Source organism: Cibotium barometz, chromosome 25, assembly GCF_041138505.1.
Source record: "Cibotium barometz isolate CiBa-2024 chromosome 25, ASM4113850v1, whole genome shotgun sequence".
Classification (NCBI taxonomy): domain Eukaryota; kingdom Viridiplantae; phylum Streptophyta; class Polypodiopsida; order Cyatheales; family Cibotiaceae; genus Cibotium; species Cibotium barometz.
In genome coordinates, this window is record NC_141070.1 from 31,890,732 (window position 1) to 31,916,832 (window position 26,101).

The 26,101-nt window shown below is 41.8% G+C and overlaps 1 protein-coding gene across 1 annotated transcript; it reads right to left on the reverse strand.

Annotated features, from left to right (window-relative positions):
- Positions 1–1,364: 1,364 nt before the first annotated feature.
- LOC147624476 (putative aldo-keto reductase 1) lies at positions 1,365–14,799 on the reverse strand. Its single transcript, XM_086819476.1, has 7 exons — positions 14,644–14,799; positions 13,920–14,087; positions 13,184–13,384; positions 12,757–12,929; positions 12,558–12,657; positions 12,278–12,428; positions 1,365–2,019 (listed from the first exon to the last, which is right to left on the reverse strand). The coding sequence occupies exons 1-7, from the start codon at positions 14,689–14,691 to the stop codon at positions 1,838–1,840; spliced, it is 1,023 nt and encodes a 340-aa protein (XP_086675602.1). The 5' UTR covers positions 14,692–14,799; the 3' UTR covers positions 1,365–1,837.
- Positions 14,800–26,101: the final 11,302 nt, after the last annotated feature.

The following is a 26,101-nucleotide window of genomic DNA, read 5'->3' on the forward strand; positions in this document are numbered from 1 at the left end:
GGGGGGGAAGAATCCTGTAGAGGGGTTTGCTAATCGAGGAGGATGGCTTAGTTGATGGTGAAGGTAATATGATCTTTACTTCGAATCCCAACAAAGCGACTCTCTTGCATCCCCCGGGGAACTCTCTCGATGTTGTCCACTCTCCCAAAGATTTAGTGGGACCAATGTTGAAGGGACACAAGGCAATGTGAGAGCAAGTGCCCAAGGGATGGCCACGTGGCATCTTAAAAAAGGGGTTTCAAATCAAAGGCTGGCAAAGTCTCTCCACGTGGTTGGAGGCAAGCTGTCCAAAGAAAATTCTAGACCAGCCCTATTGGACCTGTTCAAGGCATGTGCAAAGAGCCCCCCATCATGAAGTAATGTTCCACATCATAGTCATGAGCACCTCACTGGACACCACCACAAAGCTAGCGAGGTAGAGTCGCACAATGCTTCAATAAAGGAGCTTCTCTTGAATGCTCATAAGAAGAGGACAAAGCTTCTTCTGAATGCTCGTAAGAAGAGGAGCAAGTTGTTGCTTTGGTGAGATATCAATCTCTGCGTGAGGTCTCAAATATCCCTAAGTAGATAGATAGTTTCTCATCACCTCCGTGACAAAGAGGAAGAGGAAAGGGGTGAGGGGGCATCCTGTCCAACTCATCTGGAAATTGGACACCTGTCCCCTTTGGCCCTTTGGATGAGGACTTCATCGTGGCTGTGGAATGAAGCACAAAGACTCCTCTAATCGAACTGGCTAAAAATCCTATCCAAAGCATGGTGCCCTCAAGAAAAGCCTAATCTACTATGTCATTGAAGCTTTTCAGAAGCAAAACTGCCACATTGAAGGCGAGCTTGAGCTTTGGGCAATCGCCTCCCAAAAGGTAAAGATGCTCCTATCTTCAGTAAACCCAGCCTATGCCATGGATTAAGTCAAGAAGATGGGGTAAGGGAGCCGCCGAGGAGGGTGACAGAGTGCCACTGGCATACCTCCAAGCGATCACCTCCCTCATTGGGAATTAGATGAATAAGTCCCTCTAAAAGTTTCCCTGGCATATGGCTAGAGACCATGATATCTTTGAAGGCGGCCCTAAACTTTTAAGCAGTTGTCTCTTGACATACTTTACCTATTTGATTAGGACTTATTATATATTTCCATTTCAAATGAGAATTGCCTGCATTGTGTTAGTTTATAGTGTTTATTTAAGGGGCAACCCTTAAAATGCCCTCTCGCTGCCTCTTCATAAAACTGAAAAAGGAAAACAAGGTGTGTGGTCATAAAAGCATCTACATATGTTCTTTTTTTTGAAAGAGATTATGCCTTGGGTGCAAACTCAGGTAACAAACCCTTTTCTCGCAGTCCAGAACATTAGACAGTGGAGACTTGATTGAATTAAATGCACACTTTTCTCACACTCCATGATACTTGTCTTGCCCAGAGAGACCTTTCCAGACAAGACTCTTTACAAACTTCCAACCGTGGTGATTTTGGCACAGTGCCAAAAGTGTGTGGCCAAGTTAGCTGACAGATTCCTGGCCCACTAACTTGGCCATGGGAAATCTATGTTAGGTGTTGGGGTTCCAACTCATGCCCCTAGCTGTAGTACAATAGCCACTCAGGCAAGGACCTGCGACAAAAGCTGCTACACATGTTATTGATATAGCTATCTATCAACTATACATAATAAGCCTGCAACAGATTGGATGGTTATAATTAAACTTAGAAGTCCATGAATAGCAATTCCCATCCTCCTTTGCTTGGTTATAAAAGTGAATCCAAGCTAATTTCCCTGGTAAGAAGTATCTGTGAACTTGATTGGGAGTCATATCAATAATTTATTCATGGAGTCATATCAATAATTCATTCATTTAAGGGTGGAGTATCAGAAAACTTATAGGTGGAAGCCATCATGCTCTCATTATAGCGCAATCCTGCCACTTCATGGAGGGGCACTGCAGCAATAATTTCTTCCAAATCTGCACTTGAGAGCTTCACATTTAGTGAGCCCAAATTTTCCTCGAAGTTCTTCACTTTGGTTGTACCTGCACACGCATACCCACAGACAGCTTAAAATATGCCTCAAGTGCAGCTGCATTACATTTTACTTAAAAGTGTATGGTTAGACTCTATATATCTGCAACTAATTTTGTGGTTAAAGAGTGATTAGTGCAAACTGCTGCAATTAGTGCATGATTAGACTCTAGAGTATTGCAACTAACCAGAGTTGATAGAGCAACACACACACACACATTGTAACTATTTGGCCCTCCTAGCTCTATTTCACATGATGAAACCCATGCCTGGACACCAAATAGGTGGAAGAAAGCATGGGAACAAGGACCATGAAGTTTTCAGATGTAAAAGCGCCAGTCTTGGTCAAAAAGCAGAGAAAAGCAAAAAGTCAAACTGTGTTGACCGCGGGCTGAGGGCACCACTGGCAAGAGGAGACTGAGCCGAACGAAAAAGCTAAAAGCCGCTTTTTCAAAAAGCAGCTCCAAGGCCAAAAAGCAAGGCCCTTAAGCTACAAAAGCATAAATCAAGAACTTTGGCCATATTTGACTATTTAAAAGAAGAAAAGCAAAAAGCAAAAAGCAAAGCAAGGCATGGCATAAAGTAGGGACCCCTTTCAAGTCTATAAGAAGCTTGTACCCTCTTGAAGATTGGGAGAACTCGTGGAGAGCCTTCTTGGGAAGAGCAAGAGAGCATCATGATCATCTTCATTAACTTCTCCACCACCACCTTGTGCCTCTACACAGCCATCATCTTCCTCCTCCACTGTTCAGCCACCGCTTCAGAGCCGCCTCCGCCGCCCTAGAGCCAGCTCCGCCGGCTGAGACGCCACCTCCACCGCCCAAAGCCACCTCCGCCGGCGGAAATGCCACCTCTGCCACCGCTTCTGAGACACTGCCGCTGCTGCCACCTCCGCCCACCTCAGCCGCCCAGCAACATCTGTTCCACCCTCTTACTGCTCCTAAGCACTGCTCCGCTTGCTGCCCCTGAGCACTGCACCACCTGCTGCCTCCTACAGCACCGCGGCCTTCTGTAAGCGCCGCCATCATTGCCGGCTGTACTGTTGCAGCTTCTGGCACCGCTTCTATCACTAGCATTAGATCGCCACCACCACTTGTGCGCCGCCTTTGATAACCGGAACATCGCTGTTTTGGGCATTTAGAACTTCTCCCTTTACGCATACTTCACCTATGTTCCTCGTATGCGACCTTGGGAACTTTGACATGGAGCTTGGGCATGGAGCTTGGACATGGAACTTGGACTTGGATTTGGATTGGAACTTGGGCATAGAACTTGGATTGGAACTTGGACCTGGATTTGGATTGGAACTTGGGCATGGAACTTGGACTTGGATTTGGATTGGAACTTGGACTTGTATTTGGATTGGAACTAGAACTTGGACTAGGACTTGAATTTGGATTCATTGGATTTGGATTTGGATATTAGATTTGGCACTAGCCCGATGAGACATACTTGTGGGTCATCCCCATGGTGTGCTCAGCATCAAAGATCTCGTGCCTCAACATCGACACTTAGATATCCTATACCGGCATATCTGTTTGTTTTGTGTTCATTGATTGTATTGATCCTAGCTAGTGTGCCCGTGGATTGTTCCTGAATACATTCTTGAAAGGAAGCGGGGCCTGTTCCCCACTCAGTGTGGTGTGTTGTGGAAGATGCCTATTCCCTTCTCTCTCTCCCCTCTCTCTCCATATCTTTATCTCTTGGACACGTGGTTGAGTCTATCACGGCATGCCCCGTTGGGCTTACAGTGGTATTAGAGCAGGATTTCTCTTGAAGGGGTGATAGAGCCATGTCGAGAGCAAAGGGAGACCAAAGTCCTCATGAAGGGAACAACTATGAGGCCAATACAAAACTTCTAAGGCCGTCAATCGATTTCTCATGAGACTGTGGCCATGACATCAGTAGAATACCGAGATTTTCAGCAATTTAGACAGTTTCTCCAAGATGATGAATTCCTAGCTAGCAAAGCTAAGAAGGAACATGGCCAAAGAAGGGCTCGAATGTATAAAGATTGTTTTGCAGATACTCTTCCAAGAGAGCTATCTCCAAAGAGACCGGAAGATCATTAGATTGACATCCTGCCATGGAGTTCATCAAGTGGTTTGTAGTGGATGCTAGACCATTGCAAGTTTTGACAAAATAAAGCCGTGGGATCTTTGAGGACCAAAGTTGAAACAAACTCTTTTGAAGCATTGAGACTTTATGCTAGCAAAGAACCGGTGTTGTTATTCTAGACCTTTTGTGGGGTTGAACATGGTGAGATTACATTGGAGCAATCTTGAACCAAGCACGCCATGTTCTGGCCTATAAATGTCAAAGACAAGAAGGAAGCAGATGACCCATTGGATGGCAATGATGCCCGAACAAGATTTGTATTTAGGTGGCAACGATGCCAGATGACCCATTGGATGGCAAAAATGCCAGAATTTTTCTATATGGGAGGCAACGATGCCAAATGACCCATTGATGGCAATGATGCCAGATATCTTGGACTTCGTAGTCGGGCGGTCATTGCGACAAGATGGCCCAGATGACTGTATTGGACTTCGCGATCGGGCAGTCATTGCGACCAGATGGCCCAGATGGTTGTATTGGACTTCACAATCGGGCGGTCATTGCGACCAGATGGCCCACATGACTGTATTGGACTCTGCAATCAGGAGATCATTGCGACCAGATGGCCCACATGACTGTATTGGATTTAGCAGTTGGGCGGCCATTGCGACCAGATGGCCCAGATAACTGTATTGGATTTCATAGTCGGGCGGTCAATGCGACCAGATGACTATGCAAGAATTCTTGGGCGGTCCTCATGACCAAATCTCTTGTGACCAGATGGCCTTGAGCAACAGTTTGAGCGGTTTCCTTCGAGAACCAGATGGCTCAATACGATTTCCGAAGAAACCAAACAAGACAATCCATAAACGAGTGGATCATTACTTCTGTTGCGACCCTGTGTTTTTCTTTGGACTACAAGCAGGTGGGCACGGGCACGGGCACAGGATGATGGACAGTGTGAACGGCATCAGCTTGGATATGAAAAGAAAACCCATATGTGGCCAGCCCAAGTGTGAAAGGGGACAAAAGGGATTTTAAAGTTTATATGGTTTTTAAACCTTTGAAGGCTTAAAATAATATTATTATTTTTAAGGATGCGTTTTGCTAATTTTGCTTTCGGTGTTTTGGAGAAAAGCGTTTGGAATCGCATCTTTGGTTATAAAAAGGCGAAGGGTGGCAGATTTTAAATAATCGTATGGCATGTGGTGCGCGGCGCATCACCTTAGCGATCATGATTGCAAAATCGTGGGTGGTGTAAGGCGCTTCTTCTCCTCTTCGGTTGGCTGGTCGTTGGCGCACGGCATCTGAAGCACCACTGTAGGCAAGGCAGTGCGGGTGAGGATGCACGGCAGCAGCCAGTTGCCAAGGAGCACGTTCAAGAAGGCGATGCCCACGGGTTGGGGAAGGCAGTGCAAGAGATGAGGGCTCAGCAGCGAAACAGCCAGCAACCGGTGCGAGGCGGGCTACAGCCAGCAACCGGCGCCAGGGGGCTGCACCTAAGGAAACAGCCAGGCGGGCTGCGTATGTGGAAGCAGTCAGGTGTGCGACCTTCGGCAGAGTGGAGCAGTCCACATGCACATGGCGGCTACCTGTGTGAAAGTAGCCAGGCAGGGCGATGGTCTGTGGTGGTGGTGCAGGCGGAGCAACGGTCTCAGGTGGTGGTAGAGGCAGGGTGCAGGTGGACAAGGATGGCATGGCCTATGAGACAAGTCCGGGCGTGAAGACGTACAGCAGCTCTGCTGCGATGGCTGTCCGGGATGAGCTCATGTGGGGCATCTACGCCTACGGCTTCGAGAGGCCCTCGGCCATTCAGTAGCGTGCTAACCGTTCCACCATCTAGAACCATGACGTTATCGTCCAAGCCCAGTTCAGCACCAACAAGACCTCCATGATCGCTCTCGCCGTCTGTCAAATCATCGACACCTCCGTCAAGTTTTCTCGAGGTTACATGCAAGCTGTGACTATAGGGAAGGACATATGGTTTGGTACAGCCCTACTGCTGTTTAGGAAAGGGTTTGGGGGATCCATGATAGAGATGGAGAAGACCTTTTCAAGCAGGGAAATGTTGTACAAGTGTGCCTTCTCTATGGAATGTTGTGCTGTGATAACGAGAGTTCTTATTTGGAAGTCCTGGGTGAAACTATAAGGGATCCTATTGGTAGAGGATTCAACGAGTTGTACTTTGTACTCAAATTTTGATCAAGTAAAGAAATACCGCAAGGGGCGCCACTGCGTTTTAGGACCAATCTATGTCCTTGTACTATTTGCAGGAGCACTCTAGCTCCCCCTGTTTGTTTTCCTTTTCTTGGTCCTCAAAGGTGTTGAAGTGTTTTGTGTGCAAGTTTGTTTTTGCACCGCCCGTTGGTTTCGTCCGAAGCCAACGGGCCGGTTCACATGGTTCCATCGCCGGGATATCGTCGACTTTCTCAAGGAGGTGAGCCCGTGGTTGTCACATCAAAAGCTTCTACATGTGGAAAGTGAAAAGGAAGTACAGGAGACAGTGCAGGATTATGTGTCTTTGCCTGTATGAGGTGAAGAGCAAAAGCTGAAGATGAAGCTCAGGAGAAAAGACACCAAGGACAGGAAGTAGTCAGCCAGGAACAAGAAGCAGTTGAAGTGTTATGGTGCAAAACATGGGTTGAAGGCTATGGCTTTGGACACTTTGTAACCGGTGGTATCTTCACGGAGGCTTCATGGGGTTCGGAAGGCAGCTTCTTTCTATGTTTAGCAGTGGTGATCTACTATGCTTCATCAGGGACTTGTGCTTACCACTTGGGTGGAGTGCAAGCAGGTTTTGGATGCCTGTGGATGTATCAGATGAGGCTCAGACAGAAGCAAAGGAACTTGATGAGGTTCTTATTCCCGAGCAGATACTGGCACACAAGGAAAGAAAGGTACAAGGTAAAGTTTCCCGTCGCTATCTTGTGAAGTTCAACGATGGATGCAAAGTGGTTGGAGGACGGTGACTTAGCAAATTCACCCAAGGTATTGCAGCTTTATCTTGATGCCTTTGAGTTGGAGCCGACTCTTGCTACGGCTCATTCAGGTTCAGCAGAACATGGGTATGGAGCATTGCCTGATGCGGTGTCGAACTTGAATTCTTCGAAGGTTGGTCCGTCAGACGTGTTAGCCATTGGTGCGGAGAACTTTCTTTTGTGCTTGTTCCCCTGCTCGATAGCGGGTTTAGACTTGGAAGAGACCATTGTATCATCATAGATACGAGCTGAATGAATGGCTTCGTCCAAAGTTTTGCATTTGTTATTTTTAACCTATAAACGGTATGAGTCTGGTAAACTGGCTACGAAGAACCCCAAAAGAGTAGTGGGATCCATCTTTGTAGGTTTCATCTGCAAGTCCCTAAACTTCTGGAGGTAGATCTCATAAGTGAGGTGCTGCAAGGTCATGGTCAAAGCTGCAAACCGGGCAACAACATCATAATCATCCTCTTTCTTGAGGAATTCCTTCTTGAAGACGTCTTCAAATTGTGCCCAAGTCGTTGGCTTAGGGTTGAGTTCCTTCCACCAAAGCAAAGCTTTGTCTGAGAGGAAACCTACTGCTAACTGGATCTTTTTTCCATCATCATATGGATGAAACGGAAAATGGACTTGCCACTTATGTAGCCAAGTGTCCACGATCTCCTTGGTACGCTGCTTTTGCTCGCCCCCAAACTGTTCCGGAGTAATGTTGGGGCGTAAAGCAGAGGCCAAGGTATCCATACCCGAAAAGGTAGATAGGGTAGTGGTCAAGAGAGAGATGGAGTTCTACAAAGCTTGCATTTGGGCTGCGATTTGTGCCTGACGTTCCGAAGAAGAAGCTTCGAGAGCTACCTTGAACTCTTGGAAATCAAATTTGGACACATAATCGTCAAAAAGATCGGCATCAGTATCTTCTGTAGCCGGCAAGCCTTCGCGTTCAACAAGGGGCTCCAACTCGGATTCTTGGGTCGACATCTTGAAGAGGGTAAGTGGAGAGAAAAGTCGATCTTGCACAAGAAAAGCGCTAGAGAACTTGAGAGCTTGAGAGCTTGAGAGGTTGAAAACTTGAGAGATGTGTGGCAAGAAGCCCACTTAAGGGGTTTATATAATCTTCCCCAAAAGCAACTTGAGCTTTTGCTTTTGTGTTGGTCAAGAGAGAGATGGAGTTCTACAAAGCTTGCATTTGGGCTGCGATTTGTGCCTGACGTTCCGAAGAAGAAGCTTCGAGAGCTACCTTGAACTCTTGGAAATCAAATTTGGACACATAATCGTCAAAAAGATCGGCATCAGTATCTTCCGTAGCCGGCAAGCCTTCGCGTTCAACAAGGGGCTCCAACTCGGATTCTTGGGTCGACATCTTGAAGAGGGTAAGTGGAGAGAAAAGTCGATCTTGCACAAGAAAAGCGCTAGAGAACTTGAGAGCTAGAGAGCTTGAGAGCTTGAAAACTTGAGAGATGTGTGGCAAGAAGCCCACTTAAGGGGTTTATATAATCTTTCCCAAAAGCAACTTGAGCTTTTGCTTTTGTGTTTATATATATGTATGTATGTATGTATGTATATATATGGATATATATATATATTCTGTTTTCTTTTAAAAAAAGCACCTTTAAGCTTAAAATGGGTCTTTAAACCCTTTAATAAGGTTCAAGAAAAACAAAAGCAACGTCAAGCGTGGGTGTTTTTTTTTTTTTAACAAAAAAAAAAAAAAATCCACCCCACACGTTTGCTTTTCGCTTTTCTGCTGCGCCCGATTTTCTGCCACCTGACGGACAGCCTTGCGCTCGCTTGCGAACACCGCCTACGATCAACGCCCGCCTGTGTGAACATGCCGCTGACGTGCTTGCCCGACTGCTGCTGGTTAATTCGACGTGCTACACCGGCGCCTTCGCAAACAGCCAGGCTGCAAGCCGTGTGCGCCTACGACAAGCGCTAAGCCACCCGCCTGCGCTGTCCACGTCGACAGCCATATGCTTGCGCCGCCTGTACACCTACGCTACAACACGCGTGCAAGCCCGACTGCCTGTAGCACCCTACTGGCAGTCGGCGGCCTTCTCTCTCTCTCTCTCTCTCTCTCTCTCTCTCTCTCTCTCTTACGAACAAAAGCTGACATGCTTTTTTTTCTCTCTCTCTCTACAAATAGCCGGCGGCCTTCTCTCTCTCTCTCTCTGTCTCTCTCTCTCTCTCTTACGAACAAAAGCTGACATTCTTTTTTTTCTCTCTCTCTCTCAACTGTTCATGCGACTGCAAGAACGCATCCAACCTTCTTGCTAAGCAAAACAACCCTGCTAAACCACCTACTCCCTCATCACGGGTTTCTTTGATGAAAAAGCAAGATACTAATCTGAAAAAACAGCAGTATACATAAACAAAACAACAAGCTTCTTGAACACATACCTATCTTCGACCTCATCTTCTCTACCTACCGACTTGCTCGTTCACAAGGCACGCTCTAATACCACTATCAAATCCCCAATGGATCTCCTTGTAGAACGCTCCTGGTATGAGACTCGAAACCTACAAACAAACAAACAAACAAAAAGGAGGGTTGCAGGCCTGACTCACCTCCCAACCACGACAGCCGTAGGCAAGCCCACAGACTTGGCTGTCCCCACCGAGCCACGAGCTGAGCTAACTAGATGGACGTACCGACCAATCTCTACCTCGCGACGTCTCATACCGCCACGAAGCTACCCTCGCAGGCCTCGAGACTGTTGCCGGCCTCGATTGCATGAAGCGTGTGCACGTCTGCACTAGATCCAGGCTCCAGACCATAGAGCTCTCACAAAACATGCGAGACTCAATATGACTAATGACTAACCTTGGCCACCCTTTTATAGGCTCTTGGCCGGTCATCGGGCGTCCACACTTGGGGGCCCGCCCGTCCATACTTGGGTGCCTGCCCGTTAGTCTATCCGTAACTCAGCTCGCCAACCAGCCTGCCTAGCTCCAAGCTTCCCCAAACCTCGAAGCTAGTCTTGCGTGCGTGTAGCACACGGTAGATACACACTGTGCACATGACAACTTGGCTAGTACCTAGGATACCCAGGCCCTGAAGATGTACCATCAAGAACAAGGACATCGGTTTTTTTTTTTTAAGACACGGAGATGTTGCCAGATGAGCAAATGACACCACATATATGGAGAAAGACCAGATGCACAAGCTCACCAGATGGGGCTAGTACCTTGAAACATATGGAGGTACATGATGTACCAGGAACATATGTATATACTTGGAACATATGGATATACTTGAAACATATGGATGTACTTGGGAAAATATGGATGTGATTGGAACACTTGAAGTCCACAATTGAGAACAACTGCGATATAAGAGAGAGGGAATGTAACTATTTGGCCTCCTAGCTCTATTTCACATGATGAAACCCATGCCCAGACACCAGAGGAGACTTAGCAAAACGAAAAAGCTAAAAGACGCTTTTTCAAAAAGCAACTCCAAGACCAAAAAGCAAGGCCGTAAAGCTACAAAAGCATAAATCAAGAACTTTGGCCATATTTGACTCTTAAAAAGAGGAAAAGCAAAAAGCAAAGCGAAAAGACAAAAGCAGGGACCCCTTTCAAGTATATAAGAAGCTTGTATCGTCTTGAAGATTGGGAGAAGAACTCATGGAGAGCTCTCTTGGGAAGAGCAAGAGAGCATCATGATCATCTTCATTATCTTCTCCACCACCTTGTGCCTCTACGCGGCCACCATCTTCCTCCTTCACTATTCAACCACCGCTTGAGAGGCAGTGCCGCCACTTCAACTCCACTTGCTGAGATGCCACTTCCGCCGCCGCCTCCGCCAGGTGAAACGCCCCCTCCGCCACCTCCCACCACTTCTGAGACATTGCCGCTTACGCCCACCTCAGCCGCCCAACAACATCTATTCTGCCCTCTTACTTCTCCTGAGTGCTACGCCGCTTGCCGCCCCTGAGCGCTACACCACTTGCTACCTCCTACAACACCGCCACCTCCTGCAAGCGCTGCCATCATTGCCAACTGTACTATTACAGCTTCTGGCACCGCTTCTCTCGCTAGCATTGGATCGCTACCGCCACTTGTGCGCCGCCTTCGACAACCGAAACAACGTTGTTTCGGGCATTTAGAACTTTGCCCTTTACGCATACTCCACATGTGTTCCTCGTATGTGACCTTGGGAACTTGGACATGGAGCTTGGGCATGGAACTTGGGCAGCATGGAGCCTGGGGGCATGGAACTTGGGCATGGAGCTTGGACTTGGATTTGGATTGAAACAAGAACTTGGATTCGAACTTGGACTTGGATTTGGATTGGAACTTGGACATGGAACTTGGGCAAGGAACTTGGATGAGAACTTGGATTGGAACTTGGACTTGGATTTGGATTTGAACTAAAACTTGGATTGGAACTAGAACTAGAACTTGGACTTGGACTTGGATTCATTGAATTTGGATTCATTGGACTTGGATTCATTGGATTTGGATTTAGATATTAGATCTGGTACTAGCCTGGTGAGAGATACTTGTGGGTCATCCTTATGGTGTGCTCAGCAGCATCAGAGATCTCGTGCCTGGACATCAACATCGACTTGGATATCCTACATCGACATATCTGTTTGTTTTGTATTCATTGATTGTATTGATCCTGGCCAGCATGCCTGTGGATTGTTCCTGAATAAATTCAAGAAAGGAAGCAGGGCTTGTTCCCCACTCAGTGTGGTGTATTGTGCAAGATCTCTATTCCCTTCTCTCCCCCCTCTCTCCATATCTTTATCTCTTGGACACGTGGTTGAGTCTGTTCATGGCATGCCCCGCTGGGCTTACACACACACACACACCCCCTCTCTCCATATCTTTCTCTCTTGGGACACGTGGTTGAGTCTGTTCATGGCATGCCCCGCTGGGCTTACACACACACACACCCCAACCCAACTTGGCACATTGGACATGACCAGGCACACACCAATCACCAATCCTTAAGTGAAATTGACTTGCAAAGCTAACTCAAAACCATGATATTCTGCAAAAAAGGTTCAAAAGTGTAAAGCACTCTTTTCAAGCCAAGTGCATGTGAAGTGAATATGGAAAAGGATTTGAGTGTGAGTCTGTGCACTTAATGTACTTAAAGTTTGCATTCTTAAGAGCACAATGTGTCAAAGAACAAATGCAATTAGCCCAGTTCGTTTAAGAGAGTGATTAGAGTCAATGGTTAGTGTGCAGATTAAGAGTGAGAACATGGATTAAGCTTAATCACCTGGAATGGGTACAACGTCCTCTCCTTGATGCAAAACCCATGCCAAAGCCAGTTGGCCAGGTGTGCACCCATGTTTTTTCGCAAGGCTGGCGATTCGTTCATAAAAGACCTTGTTTTTTTGTAGATTTTCTCCTTGAAATCTTGGACGATTCTGAAAAATCACAAATTAACCTCTTTGTGTGTAAATTGACAGCATTGCTGTCATGCCTTGATTCATATAGGCATAATAGCATTAATAGCATTATTAACAGAGCATTAATAATCAAGTGAGAGGGTTTACCAGCCGGCTGTCTTTTTCCGTGAGGTTTTCCAAGATGGCTTTTCCAGAGAAGAAACCCCGTCCCAGAGGGCTGTAGACGACAACTCCAATGCCCAACTCTCTAAGATCACACAGTGAAAAGTATAATTTTTCAATCCGCATACATATCAGGGAAAATATGAAGCACAATGTATCTGACAAGTGCATTGTTGGATTATACCTGCATACTGGAATGATGTCCTCTTCAACATCTCGTGTCCATAGTGACCATTCAATCTGCACAGCAGTTACTGGATGAACTGCATGAGCTCTTCTTATGGTGTTGACACTCGCTTCTGATAGACCCACATACTTGATTTTTCCTTCCTCCACCAGTTTCTTCAACTCTCCCATCTATTTATAGATCCAATACAAGTATATTAATGTATTAACATTTCAAAGACAACATATTGAACTCAGTCACATTCCCATGAACACATGCACATGTAGCATAAGCATACACTCGTCTGCACATGTAACGCAAACCTACACTTGCAAATGGCATAAGATGTCTACGCAGGAAACTGTATATGACAATCATGCCGGAAATGTATATGTCAATACATTACTCAACATCTCTTTCATTGACAAGAGAAAATGTTGCATACTGTTTTTTCAATTGGAACCGTCCGGTCTACTCTGTGCTGGTAGTAGAGGTCTATGTACTCCACATCCAATCGTTTCAAGCTGTCCTCACAGGCTTGCCGCACATACTCTGGGTTTCCCTTCACCACCACTTTCCCATTCTCCAAAGTATGTGCGAACTTGGTAGCAATTTGCACTTTCTCTCTGGGAAAAAGTTTGATGGCCTGTACACATGATAAAAACCCTTATCTTCCATTTTACATGATGTGTTGGCAAGACTAAAGTGGGGATTATAGAAACCCTCATCTTTCATTTTACATGATGTGTTGGCAAGATTAAAGTGTGGATTATAGAAACCCTCATTTCGAAACAAGGTCTGATTGGGGCACATTGTAAGCACTTTCCCAAGTAATGCTGATGCTTTTGACAATCTTGGAGCGGTCATAGCAACATTAATTTAGCAATCCTAAGCACTCTTCTCCTCATATAATTGTGGAACTGTAAGCACCTTTTTCACATCAAACAGCTGATTATAGGCTCTCATTTTTCACAATTAAACTTGCTGATTCAAAATTTAGCACCTCATGATGCAAATAACACTTTTTAAAGTGGTCATAGAAGTATCAAGTAGGCAATGACACACTCTTCTCCACATAAAGTCACATCAACTGGGTCATTGTGATAACCTAACAATTTTCACAATCAGAATCGAGCGCAAAAGGGTCATTATGAACAATCTTCACAATCAGAATTTAGCACCTTTCCAACTAGAATCTCATTTGTGAATGGGCCGTACGCATCAGCTGTGTCGAGGAATGTGACTCCACTCTCAATGGCATGCTTTATGAGGTCAATCCCCTCTTCTTCTTGCACTGGCTTGCCGTACATTGCCGATAGCCCCATGCATCCCAGGCCAAGAGCTGGAACCTTTAACATATTCAGAGACAAAAAAATAACAAACAAACAAAATTAGCCGCCCAAATGAGAGACAAGGATATAACACGCATGAAATCCACAAACTAAGCTAATCCAGGATGTATTTGACGCTTCCATGTGCATACATTAAGCTAATCCATACAAGTTCTTGAGCCATCTATTATTTGGACATATTCAGACACAAAACTAAAAAGAAAAACCCAACTGAAAGAAAATAATAATACACTCACAAAATCCACAAACTAAGTTAATCCATAGTCCAGAAAAGGATCTGCTAATCCTTACAGTTGCAAGCTATAAAGTGAGCTATTATGGTAGAAATTCAAGCTATATAATACTCATGATGATGGTTAACTCATAGGAGATGCATGTTAATACCCAATATATATTCATGTTTATTAGGGTTGATAAATTGGGATATAAATCCAAGCTATCAGATACACTCAAGATTGTGGGTTATATGATCAAAGTGTGAGATAAACCCATAAATTGTGACACAGAAATTCAAGTTGTACATTTGAGAGGTTTGAGAAGAAAGTTTAATTACCTGCAGGCCTTGAGAGCCCAGAGCACGTGTGGGAAGACGGGATGCCATGAGTAGGCAGTAGAAGCTGGTTGGAGTAAAGAAAAAGAGAGAGAATAGCCCACATCAACTTGAGAGCTTTATACACGTGTGACGTGCATGCTTGATCTCTCACGTTATTTGCACACGCCTTAAATGGGTTCATACTAGGTCGGGCGCCCATCGCTTGGCCTGGCCTGGCCACTTCAAAGACCTAATAAGTTATCATAATTGTGAGATTCAAAAAGAAGAGCTTTCTTCACTTATGGTCACAATAATTCCTAACTTACTTGGAATTCATTTTCACCTCCCCCCATAGCCACAGACATGAAGGAAAGACCTCAAGTCACCCTCCCCAGATCCACGAGAGGTTACCACCATCTGTATAGCCAAAGCTAGATCTTCATCCCTTTCACCCATAGCTTCACCTTCATTTCTTCCAAGATCTCTCTTGCCCCTTCCCGCTCACTTCCCCTCCCTCCTCGCACCAACCTCCTACATGTGAAAGCAGTGGCTAATATAGCAGTGTCCTAGACAATGTGCTTTAAAGCAATAAAACCCCCCTTTTGGTGGGAGGTGGAACTTTCAAAACCAAAATTAAAACTGGTAAATGTGGGACCTTGAAGAAACTTAAAAAAATGGTGGTGGTTTGAATCGGGGCAGTTATGAGAAGTGCATCTCTCTCTCTCTCTCTCTCTCTCTCTCTCTCTCTCTCTCTCTCTCTCTCTCTCTCTCTCTCTCTCTCTCTCTCTCTCTCTCTCTCTCTCTCTCAGCACAATAGTTGCAACAACAGGCGTTGTAAATTTCCATAACAGAAATTGCAACTAGACATTTAAGTTATGAGTGTTGTGTTATATGTGCTATATGAAACTTATAGCAGAACATGTGCTATATCATAGGATGTGATGCATTATATAGCACAGCTTGTGCTATAAAACATAGCACATCCTATGTTTTATAGCATAGACTATGTTTTATAGCACATATATAGCACAGCTTGTGCTATAAAACACAGCACATCCTATGCTATAGCATATGTATATGTGCTATAAAACATAGGCTGTGATGTTCTATATAGCACAAGCTCTGCTATATGGGATGATCACAGATTGTGTTGTTTGTGTTATATAGCACAGTCTGTATTATATGTGTATGCCATACATAGCATGTGCCATATATGCCATACAACATAGCATGTGTTATATGTGCTATATAGCACATGCTCTACTATATGTGCTATATTATATAAGCTCATATATATATCACAAGTTTTGCTATATAGCACAAAGAGTAGAGCTTGTGCTATATGAGGTCATATTGCACAAGCTCTGCTATGTAGCACAAGAGAGATTGTTATAAAATTGAAAAAATTATACTCTAATATATAGCACTGAAATTTGTCTATATAGCACAAGTACTCTATGGTATAAAGCACAGTGTCTACTATAAAGCACACATGGTACAATGTTTGCTATACAACACGCAGAGTGTGCAAATATACTATATAGCACAAAGTATTTGTGCAATACAAATTTATGTGTTATATAGCATATTTGCTCAATACCATTTTGTGCTTATATAGCAATATGTGTGCTTATATCTAAGAATAGTATTATTTGTGCCTATATAGCAATATGTGTGCTTATATAGCATAGTACTATTTGTGCTATGTAGGAGTATGTGTACTATTCAGCATTATGTTGTGAGCGATTATTGTCTTCATGGGTACATCATGGAGTTTGGTGTACCCCTCACCTAAGAAGCCGATTTTCAGTAGAGTTATTTTGTAGTGCTATCTTGGAATAATCTAACACTGTATGTAATGTGGGGTGGTATCATTGTTCAAGGCTAGAGCTTCCATATGCCGAAACATGTTCTTGACCTTTATGAAGTTCTCCTTGTGGTGCTTCTTGTGTGAAGAATTCATGTTCCTCAAACATATTGTCACCTTATTAAGTGGGTTATAGTGGGGGAACTATACTCAAACATATCCTCACCTTTTTAAGTTGGTTATAGTGGGGGAACCATACTTGTTTAGCCATCTGAATTGGAGCCACAATTTGGGATGAAGTTGGTTTTTCCATGGCTACTTGAGGTGAGGGCCTTGAATGGTTGTAGGTTGTGTCCTTGAGGGGAAGATTAATGTTGGGTTTGTTGGAGAGGCTAGACTTTTGAGGTGATTGATGCTGGGGTGAGGCACTAGAGGTGGTGGCTATGACTTTCCCACTCGTGCGAGATCCTTGCATCATGAGCCTTGGGGCTCACTGGTAAATACCTCTACCTAATTTGTCATTGCTATATGTAGCTAAAATCATAAGAGGCACAAAATCCCTAGCCTTTGGTGGGTAAAGAAAGGCCTGGGGTTCATTGGTAAATGCCTTTGCCCAATTTGTCAATTTGCTAGTAATTATAAGTGGCAATAGCATGGTCCCGTACCTTTTAATGGGTGAGGAAAGTGAGTACCCTAGCTGGGGGCACTAATTCTCGAACCTTACGCCATTGGAGTTGAGACACTCTTTGGTTACAAGGTATATTATAACCTTTATATTGACATGAGGTTCTCTTAGAAGTGCTTAAATCTATAGCCATCATATTGAAAAAAATGCTCTAAGCCTATTCCAGTTAACTAGGACACTAAAGGTTCCTATGAAGTAAACTAGGTTGAAGAGCTCTATATTTAGATCCGATGATGTGTGATTGATACATCAAGATATCTAAAGGAGTGGCTAGAAAATAAACGATATTGTCATACTTGGCAAGCACAAGGGGTGGTTTGCAAATACAGTATTATCATCAGTCCTATACAACGTAACATTGACAGAGCACATGGTTTTTGAAGTCCACGCTTAATGGTACAACATAGCCACAAAGCAAGGTAAAATTCAAAACATGTGATGGTACAACATAGCCAATAAAGTCAGGTTTAAAATTCAGAACATGTGACAAATGAAATCAATCTTGTGTGGAACTATCCTTTTGTTTCTTTAAAGATATATTAAATCCTTTATATCTACAAGCATATAAACAATATTGTCAAGTTGGTACATGTGCAAGGGTGGTTACCTTTAGATATTCTCATCAATCCTATATAAGGCAAGGCTCGTACGCTAGTTAATCCTCAGTGTCATCAATCCTATATAAGGCAAGGCTCGTACGCTAGTTAATCCTCAGTGTCATCAATCCACATTACTGATAACCTAGGCACTGAGAAAGTCTTTACAGAAAAGTAAACCAAGACACAGAAAACCTGCACTATACATGGCACAACTAATGAGTTTTCCTAAATTTTCATTAGGCACTATAAAGTCATTATAGAAAAGTAAACTAGGACACAAAAACCTGAGCACTATAAATGGCATAGCTAATGAGTTTATAAATTTTCATTAGGCACTGAGAAAGTCATTACAAAAAGTAAATCAAGACACAGAAAACTTGAGCACTATACATGGCATAGCTAATGAGTTTTCATAAATTTTCAGGAGGCACCAAGAAAGTCATTACAGAAAAGTAAAGAAAGACACACAAAACCTGAGCTCTATACATGGCATAGCTAATGAGTTCGTAAATTTTCATTAGGCATTGAGAAAGTCATTACAGAAAAGTAAACTAGGACACGGGAAACCTGAGCATTATACATGGTACAACTAATGAGATTCATAAGTTTTCATTAGGCATTGAGAAAGTTATTACAGAAAAGTAAACCAAGACATAGAAAACCTGAGCACTATACATGGCACAACTAATGAGTTATCATTCATAAATTATGTTCATTATAGCATACAATTCATTAAAAGAAAGGTACATCAAAAGCACAACACCCTAACATAGAAACATGATCCTCTACCTTGAAGCATACACTTTTTCAAGAACACAACCACCTCTAAAGCTCAAGGTGAAGTGTCTCTCTTCCTCATGTTGAGCCTCATAGACACATGCAGTAATTGTTGCCATTCCCATATGCTAGGCTGATTACACAATCTGACAAGCCTCCCAAGAAGATTATTCCTATATTCACGGACATACCTTTGTGAGAGAGGAAGCAAGGCATGGCTTGTGTGGCAAGAGGTAGTCTCCAAGGTGCTCAACATAACATAAGCTTGTGGTCACGCCTTGGTCAATGATAATAAATTTATAACATATGGGTTATAGTATAGCAATTGACTCGAGATTTATAACTATGGACTAGAAGGATTTGAAGAGGGCCTTAAAAACTAATACGCATTGCAAGTATGTATAAACACAATACCAAATCAAATGTATCTTAGATAAGCTAATGAATACATAAATTTCCATGACCCAAATACTTGGAATCTGCATGTTGTATGCATTTGAATGTTCTTTCTTATACGATTAATTCAACTACATGAATGATACTACAATGTTAGGAACTAAACATTATCAAATCAAACTCTCGAATGGACTTTACAAGTTGTAACAAACATAGCTCAATGAAACATAGGCAATACAAGTTGAAATAATATTGCACTATAAAATCCCCTAGTACAGTGTGTTTAATCAAACTCATAGTCTGTAAACAACTCATCACCTATGCAAATATCTTCTATAGTCTTAATACATATGTAGCCATATTCAGCACTATTTATAATGTCTCTTGTTTTAGACCAAGGAGGTAAATCAGGGGCAAGAGTGTAGCAAACATTTGGTCTGATGTTTGTTTTTCTAGAGCTATTGATATATCCTGCCACATTGCCATCTCGTACATCACCCACAATGTACACCATATCTTCATTACATGACACTTTTGGGTCCTCTTGGATTGAGTACTTTTTCAGTCGTGGAGAAGACCTATATAGTTGTTTCCAATCTTTGTATGAGTACTTGTGCTACCTCCATAATGCAAGATAGTTGCATTTCTCCATATATGACTATGCACAAATAGTCCTTAGCCAACTCATAGGATGGTTGATTTCTTCACTTCAAAAGTCACATTTCCAATCACAAAAGGTTGATGAATTGGGATAGGGAACTTTGGAGTACAAAGAGGATCATCTTCCATCATGTATCTAGTCAAGCATGTTTCAAGAAATGATTTGTACTTCTCCATATCTGCATGAAAATATAAAATAAATATTAGGCTTGAATTAACAAAGGTGAAATTACATGAAAACATTTCTACCATTTACATCAATATATCTTTGTATTCGCACCTTCATCAAATCAGAAGAAACCATATGTATTTTGAAGTTGCTTTAGAAAGCCCTTAGCGACATGTGGCTTGATTGTGGTACCTTTGTATCCTAGTTCTTGAGCAAGTAGCATAGCTTCCATGCCCTTCATCTTAGCAATGTATGGATATTTCAACCTTAACACTTTTATTGTGAAGGACAATGCTACCATATGGACATTTCTTGTGTAAGAGCTCACACCTTGTGCCTCCCTCCTCTCAGCTTCATTAATGTCCATTAAGGGGCTTGCTATAGGAAGAGTGCTTGTGTTAAATGTCGTACTTGACCATTTTTCATTTTTATCCTTCCATTCATACACCACTTCCTCAACAAAATGGTACAAATCATGACCCTCACACACTGGTAATTTTCCATACCGATTAGAGTCTATCACATTGTGCGTACATCACTGACCTCACCAAGCTGTTGCAAAGTAAGGTAGCAACTCATTCATTAGAATATCATCACCATTGTCAATGTTAAATGAATCAGGGAAAATACAATTTGATGATGGGCTAACATAACCCTTGTATGGTGAGTTATTTATGAGAACTGTTCTTCTTGCATCACATCCAAATACCTTTGCAATTTTTGCCAAAGGTTTAAACATGGCCTCAACACCTGGAATATCTGGTCGATAGAGTTTTCTCTTTCTGTAGGTGTAACATCCCTCTTGACTCCAAGTCACAAAGAAAGAGAGGCTTTCTCCTACTAATTTTGTAAACCTTTCACCATAGACAATACATTATGTTGCATGGCAGTTGACCAAATGCCTACATTGAACCTCTCCAACAAGGCCTTCAAAAATTCTATGCATCCTAGTCAAAGAACCATGAACATATTTCCACATTGGAGTGATGTTTGTATTTATGCATCGCTTTAAGAAAAATCCATTTAAACCCAATATTATTGTTAACTTGGGCTTCTCCAAAGACACCAAAAAAGTAGATCATTGGTATTGCTTGCAATTGACTCCTTTTGATTGCCTAGTGGTGGATTTTTTATGAAGCTTGCTATTGTATTCACGTCTTTGCACTCTTTGTTATATTCTGTACAATTAAACATTAAGAATGTTTTGTCAATTTCTATTACTTATTATTACTAGTACTTATGAATTTATTCATTTATATAATTCTTGGTACTCACATTAATCTATTTACCTGCTAAAAATGTTAGTATCTATGGATCTAGACTAGTAACTTAAAGCAAAAGGACAAGAAGTTGGTCATACGTGCTATATGTTATGGCCTCAAGGCCACTCTCTCTACTATATAACCCTCATTGATCTTGATTATCAAAATTCTTATATTCATTTATATTCATAAATCTCCTATCCATATGGTTTTGAGCATGTCCAGTACCTTTCGTCATCAGTCTCTTTGTCTCCTTGGATGATATTGTCTTTGCAATTTTCAAGAAAGTCATTGTCTCCTTGAATATCATAATTAATTTCATCTTGTTGCATCTCCTTGCCTTCACACTTTTCAAGAAAACTAGTAGATGCATCCACATTTGAATCGACTCAATTGCAAGTCGATTCTGTTTGATCTTCTTGTAGATCAATATGATGTGGTGAGTGTAGATTGTCTCCGCCTATTTTAAAAAAATCAACATTAACATGGCAATAAGTTAAAATCCTGACCTTGTTATATAAATATCTATTTTTGGCTAATTTCCACATGTTATTTTTCCTTGGACATTAAGTTTAGACAATCCTTGTGGAGTTTGTTGCAAATCACTTCCATCATAATTTAGAGCCTCCATTTTATGTTCTTAAAAACTTTCTAAGACATAATCTTTGTGACCTACAAAAATAAATTTGATTACAATCATAATGAAGCTTAAAGTTAAGGTTGATATCACTCAATGAATATAACAAAGGGTGATAGCTCATGCATACAAACCATGACATGAGAACTTAAAACAATCATAGCAAGACCAATCATAAAAAAAGACATTATTATTGGGGAAATTATTTATGACAATGTTACTATAAATCTTTATCTTAGGACTCAAACTTTTTCTCGAGGCTTTGTTACAACGTTTTATATGTAGGGAGGTCACAAACTTGTGCTTGAACTTGTGTTATGCTTTTCTAGATGTATCTCATTAAACTGAACTAAAATTTGAGCTAACCTTTGAATATCAAGAAATTGGTTTGTGTCTTACCATGAAATAATCTAAATACTCAAACCAAGAAATATGCTCAAACTTAAGTTTGGGCCTCATCCTACTATGAATTGATTTGAATTACTCAAACCAAGGTATTTGAGCTTTTCTAGATGTGTCTTCTTGCACTAAACTAAAATTTGAGCTAGCCTTTGTATATGAAGGAATAGTTTGTGTCCCACCATGAAATTATTTGAATTACTGATTTAAAACAAGAAACATGCTCAAAATTAAGTTTGAGTCTCATCCTACTATGAATTGATCTGAATCTCATACTAAGAGATATTCCCAAACTTAAGTTTGAGTCTCATCCTACTATGACATCTTTAATATCTATTAAAGGTAGGCAAAGAATACAAGATAATTATTTGGAAGCTTTCATTATAATGATACAAATTTACATTCAATGTAATCAAGTTCATGGACATAAATAAATCTAGATTATGAAAAAAAAAGGATATTTGAAGGCTCAATATGTGTATTGATTGCCATATGATATGATACAAATTTACATTCAAGGTAATCAAGTTCATTGGACATAAGTAAAACTATATTTTGAAAAGTCAATAGACATTTAAAACCTCAATAGACACATTAAGGATGATACATAAAAGAGGTTTTCATACATGAAGCTAAAGGTGTTATATATCATTGAACCACATATGCAAAGATATGTTGTGAAGTTAGAATCTCTACTTTTGACACAAAATGATGTTCATTAGGATCCACATAATTTAGCCATCCTTTCTTGTCTTCATACACCCATACTCGTCTATCGCTATGCTTCCCAATGTGGATTTCATCTTTGTGTTTGTCATATATGATTCAACTACTAACTAATAGGTGCTTTTTTTGGCGAGAAATTACGGGCGAGCAGTTTTGCAAAACTGGCAAGCGGTTGAAATCATAACACTCTCTCTTTCACTCTCTCCCTCTCTCACACACAATTCATGGAAAACACTAATAAGTATGCTTGGTTGAAATCGTAGCACACATGACATTTTATCTCACTCTCTCTCTCTCTCGATATTGACCCATGTACACACCAACACATTTAACACTTTTGCAAGATATTTCACATGTAACACGGGACATCTCTCTCTCTCTCTCTCTCTCTCTCTCTCTCTCTCTCTCTCTCTCTCTCTCTCTCTCTCTCTCTCAATATTGACACATGTACACACCAACATATTTCACACTTTTGCAAGATATTGATAAAAGTCGCTTCCATACATTAGATAGTGAATACAAAATCCTTTTAAAACAACAATAAATGTGTGTGGAAACCAATAACATGGTCATCTCCATGAATTATATTCCATGTGAGGCACCAACACTACTTGAAGTTGCATGATTTGCTAGTTTGTGTTAGGTCGTGGAGGTCCCCTCCCCAATTTGGATACTGAAATGGGTTGGTCATGTTAGGTTGTGGTATACCATAAGGGTATGGCATCATTGCTGGTGTCATTTCTACTCCTCGTGGTGGTGGATAATAAACAAGTTGTCGGGATATATTGGTAGCTCTAGGTGGTGGTGGATAGTAAGAAAGTTGTTGAGCTGTAGAAGTAGCACCATGTGGTACATATGAAGCATGCCCTGGCAACCATTGGGATTGTCCACTCCAAGGTTCCTTTAATGAAATTTGAGGTTACGTACTTTCTTGAATAATTTTCTTGGATTCTTTGCCTTGAAACCACGTGGAACCCAGCTCTATGGGCACATCTTGCAAATGAGCCAACTCCTCACTATAGCATATCCAATCATTTTCTATGCTTATACAATGTCGACGAAGCTCCTTAACAAGCCTTAGCCATGATACCAATCCCTGCAAAGCAAACAAGTACTAGTTTCCCCTCCATTGTGAAAGTACCAACAAGGAGCCACCTGCCAAAATCATGAAAACCTTAATATCAATGTCTTACATTGTATTGAATCATTACCAATAAAAAGCGCGGTGTGTATTCTATACCTTGCAGTCTCAATGGGTCGCTCACCTGAACGTCGTAGTGGTTGATTATTTGTCCCCCTAATATAAGTGGCACGCATTCCTTTTCGGCAAAGTGACTCACTCAAAAGGTCAGTGTAGTGTGTAAACCCAAAGGTCATAGTAGATGCATCCTTACCATTCACGCTCATATATGTTGGAGGTTAGAATTGTTGGGTGTCAAACAAACACCCCAACAATCAACGTTATTACCTACACACCTCATGACATACACCTCATTTTTTTGAATAATGATTTAGAGTTCTCTTTTAATTTCCCAATACTAGAAGAAAAGAAAGTGGTGGTTCATACCTCTTCAAAATCTATATTGTCAAAGTGATGGGAGCTCTCTTGCAACTCAAGAAATAAAGTGCGTTGTAGAGCAAGATTATGCGCTCTGAGGGTCTCCACTACGTCACCAAAATGATCACCAATGCAAGTGGTTACAAAGGTTCCATCCTCTCTTGGCAAAAACACATGCAGCCACCCACGACAAACTCTTTCTTCCAAATGTTCCAACGAGGGACTAGCGGAGTGTCCTTATCTATAGGCAACCCTGTTGGAAAATCTACCCACACCATTCTTCCAATATTTTCAGACTTGTTCAAGCCCCCAACAAACTTTGCCAGCCTATTGTAATGCCTAGGATCCAAGTTAATATTAGAAACTTGTTGGAGCTATACCTCTAATTATGTGAATATTGAAAGTTCAACCAATTCTGATGAGAGTCTGCTAGAAGACATCTATATTAAATGTAGTGCCTCTATACACCCAATTACCCAACCATGAAGTACTTTTACCCTTGAAATCAAAAAGCAATATAGAGTTCTTGTTGAACATGAGGAAGGAGAACACTTTGACAAAGCTAGTGAGATGTATACCACGGGTGTTTCACGTGAATGAGCTTCCTAGATTCTATGACGGGGATGTAATATTTGAGTTTCCTGCCACCATGGGTGCTGGAGCAGGAATGGATGACATGGATCATAATTATGATGGTCACATGTGGACAAAGGAAGCCACATCGAATGTCAACTTTCTAGGGATGTGTAGGATAAGCCATTACATTGGTGAAATGCATTGTTTACACACCACATGCCCTTGGTATTTAAACACAATGACATTAGTTTCAAAGGGTGCATAAAGAAAACTTGTACAATTGGGGTCCTAGCCATTAATGATGGAAAGCTTAATTGTCAGTATTGAAAAAAGCCAACTACTTGCAAGGCATCTTGTGCGTGTTATGTGTATTATGTCATGCCTAGTGATGACAGACTAACATGGCTTCTAATACACAATGGAATTCACTCACATGGTATCCAAGCATCGAAGGCATTGATTTGATAAGACTAAAGCAATGGTTAAAAGAGATATTAAAGTTGATGCAGGTGCTGGTCCAAGGAAGGTGCAGATGTGTATTGGCAAGGAGTTAGTGCTAACTTCATTAGTCCGAGAAGGAGATCAAGGACATGAGCTTAGAGATAAAGAATTTGATAATATGTTAGAAGATCTTGGCCCACTAGTTGAGAATAAGTGGTGAGTTAAATTAGAGAAGCATTTATTAAGGCCATATATACAAAGTGATTAAAATTTTCTTTCTTGTTTCGAAGGTCACTAGCTCATGCATGCCAAGGACCACCTAAGTCATCATTTGGCTATGATGACTTGCTACATTTGAAGAGGGATTGCAATTATGACTTTTTCCATAGAAGTTGATTTCCAGGTCAAGGTAATGAAACTGAACATTGTTTTGTTTTCAAGATGTCTACTAAAGGACCAGCCTCATGTGTCAAAATTGTCAATAGAATGAGGCGTTCAAGGACCGGTGATCTAAGAAGAGCTTGGATCCAATTTGACCACACTAGACGCATCATGGATTGGGTAACAATTTGACCACACTAGACGCATCATGGATTGGGTAACAATGGCTTATCACGTTTATGATCCAAGGTAGTAACAATGGCTTGTCGCAAGTAATAATTGAAAAAATGTAGTTCTTTGTTATTACCTCTTTTCGCATATTGACCTTTAGGTGCAACCTACAGGAGCTTCTAACTATTGCAACTTGCGAGATGAAAGAGGAGGACAAGACCTCCCAAGTATTGTT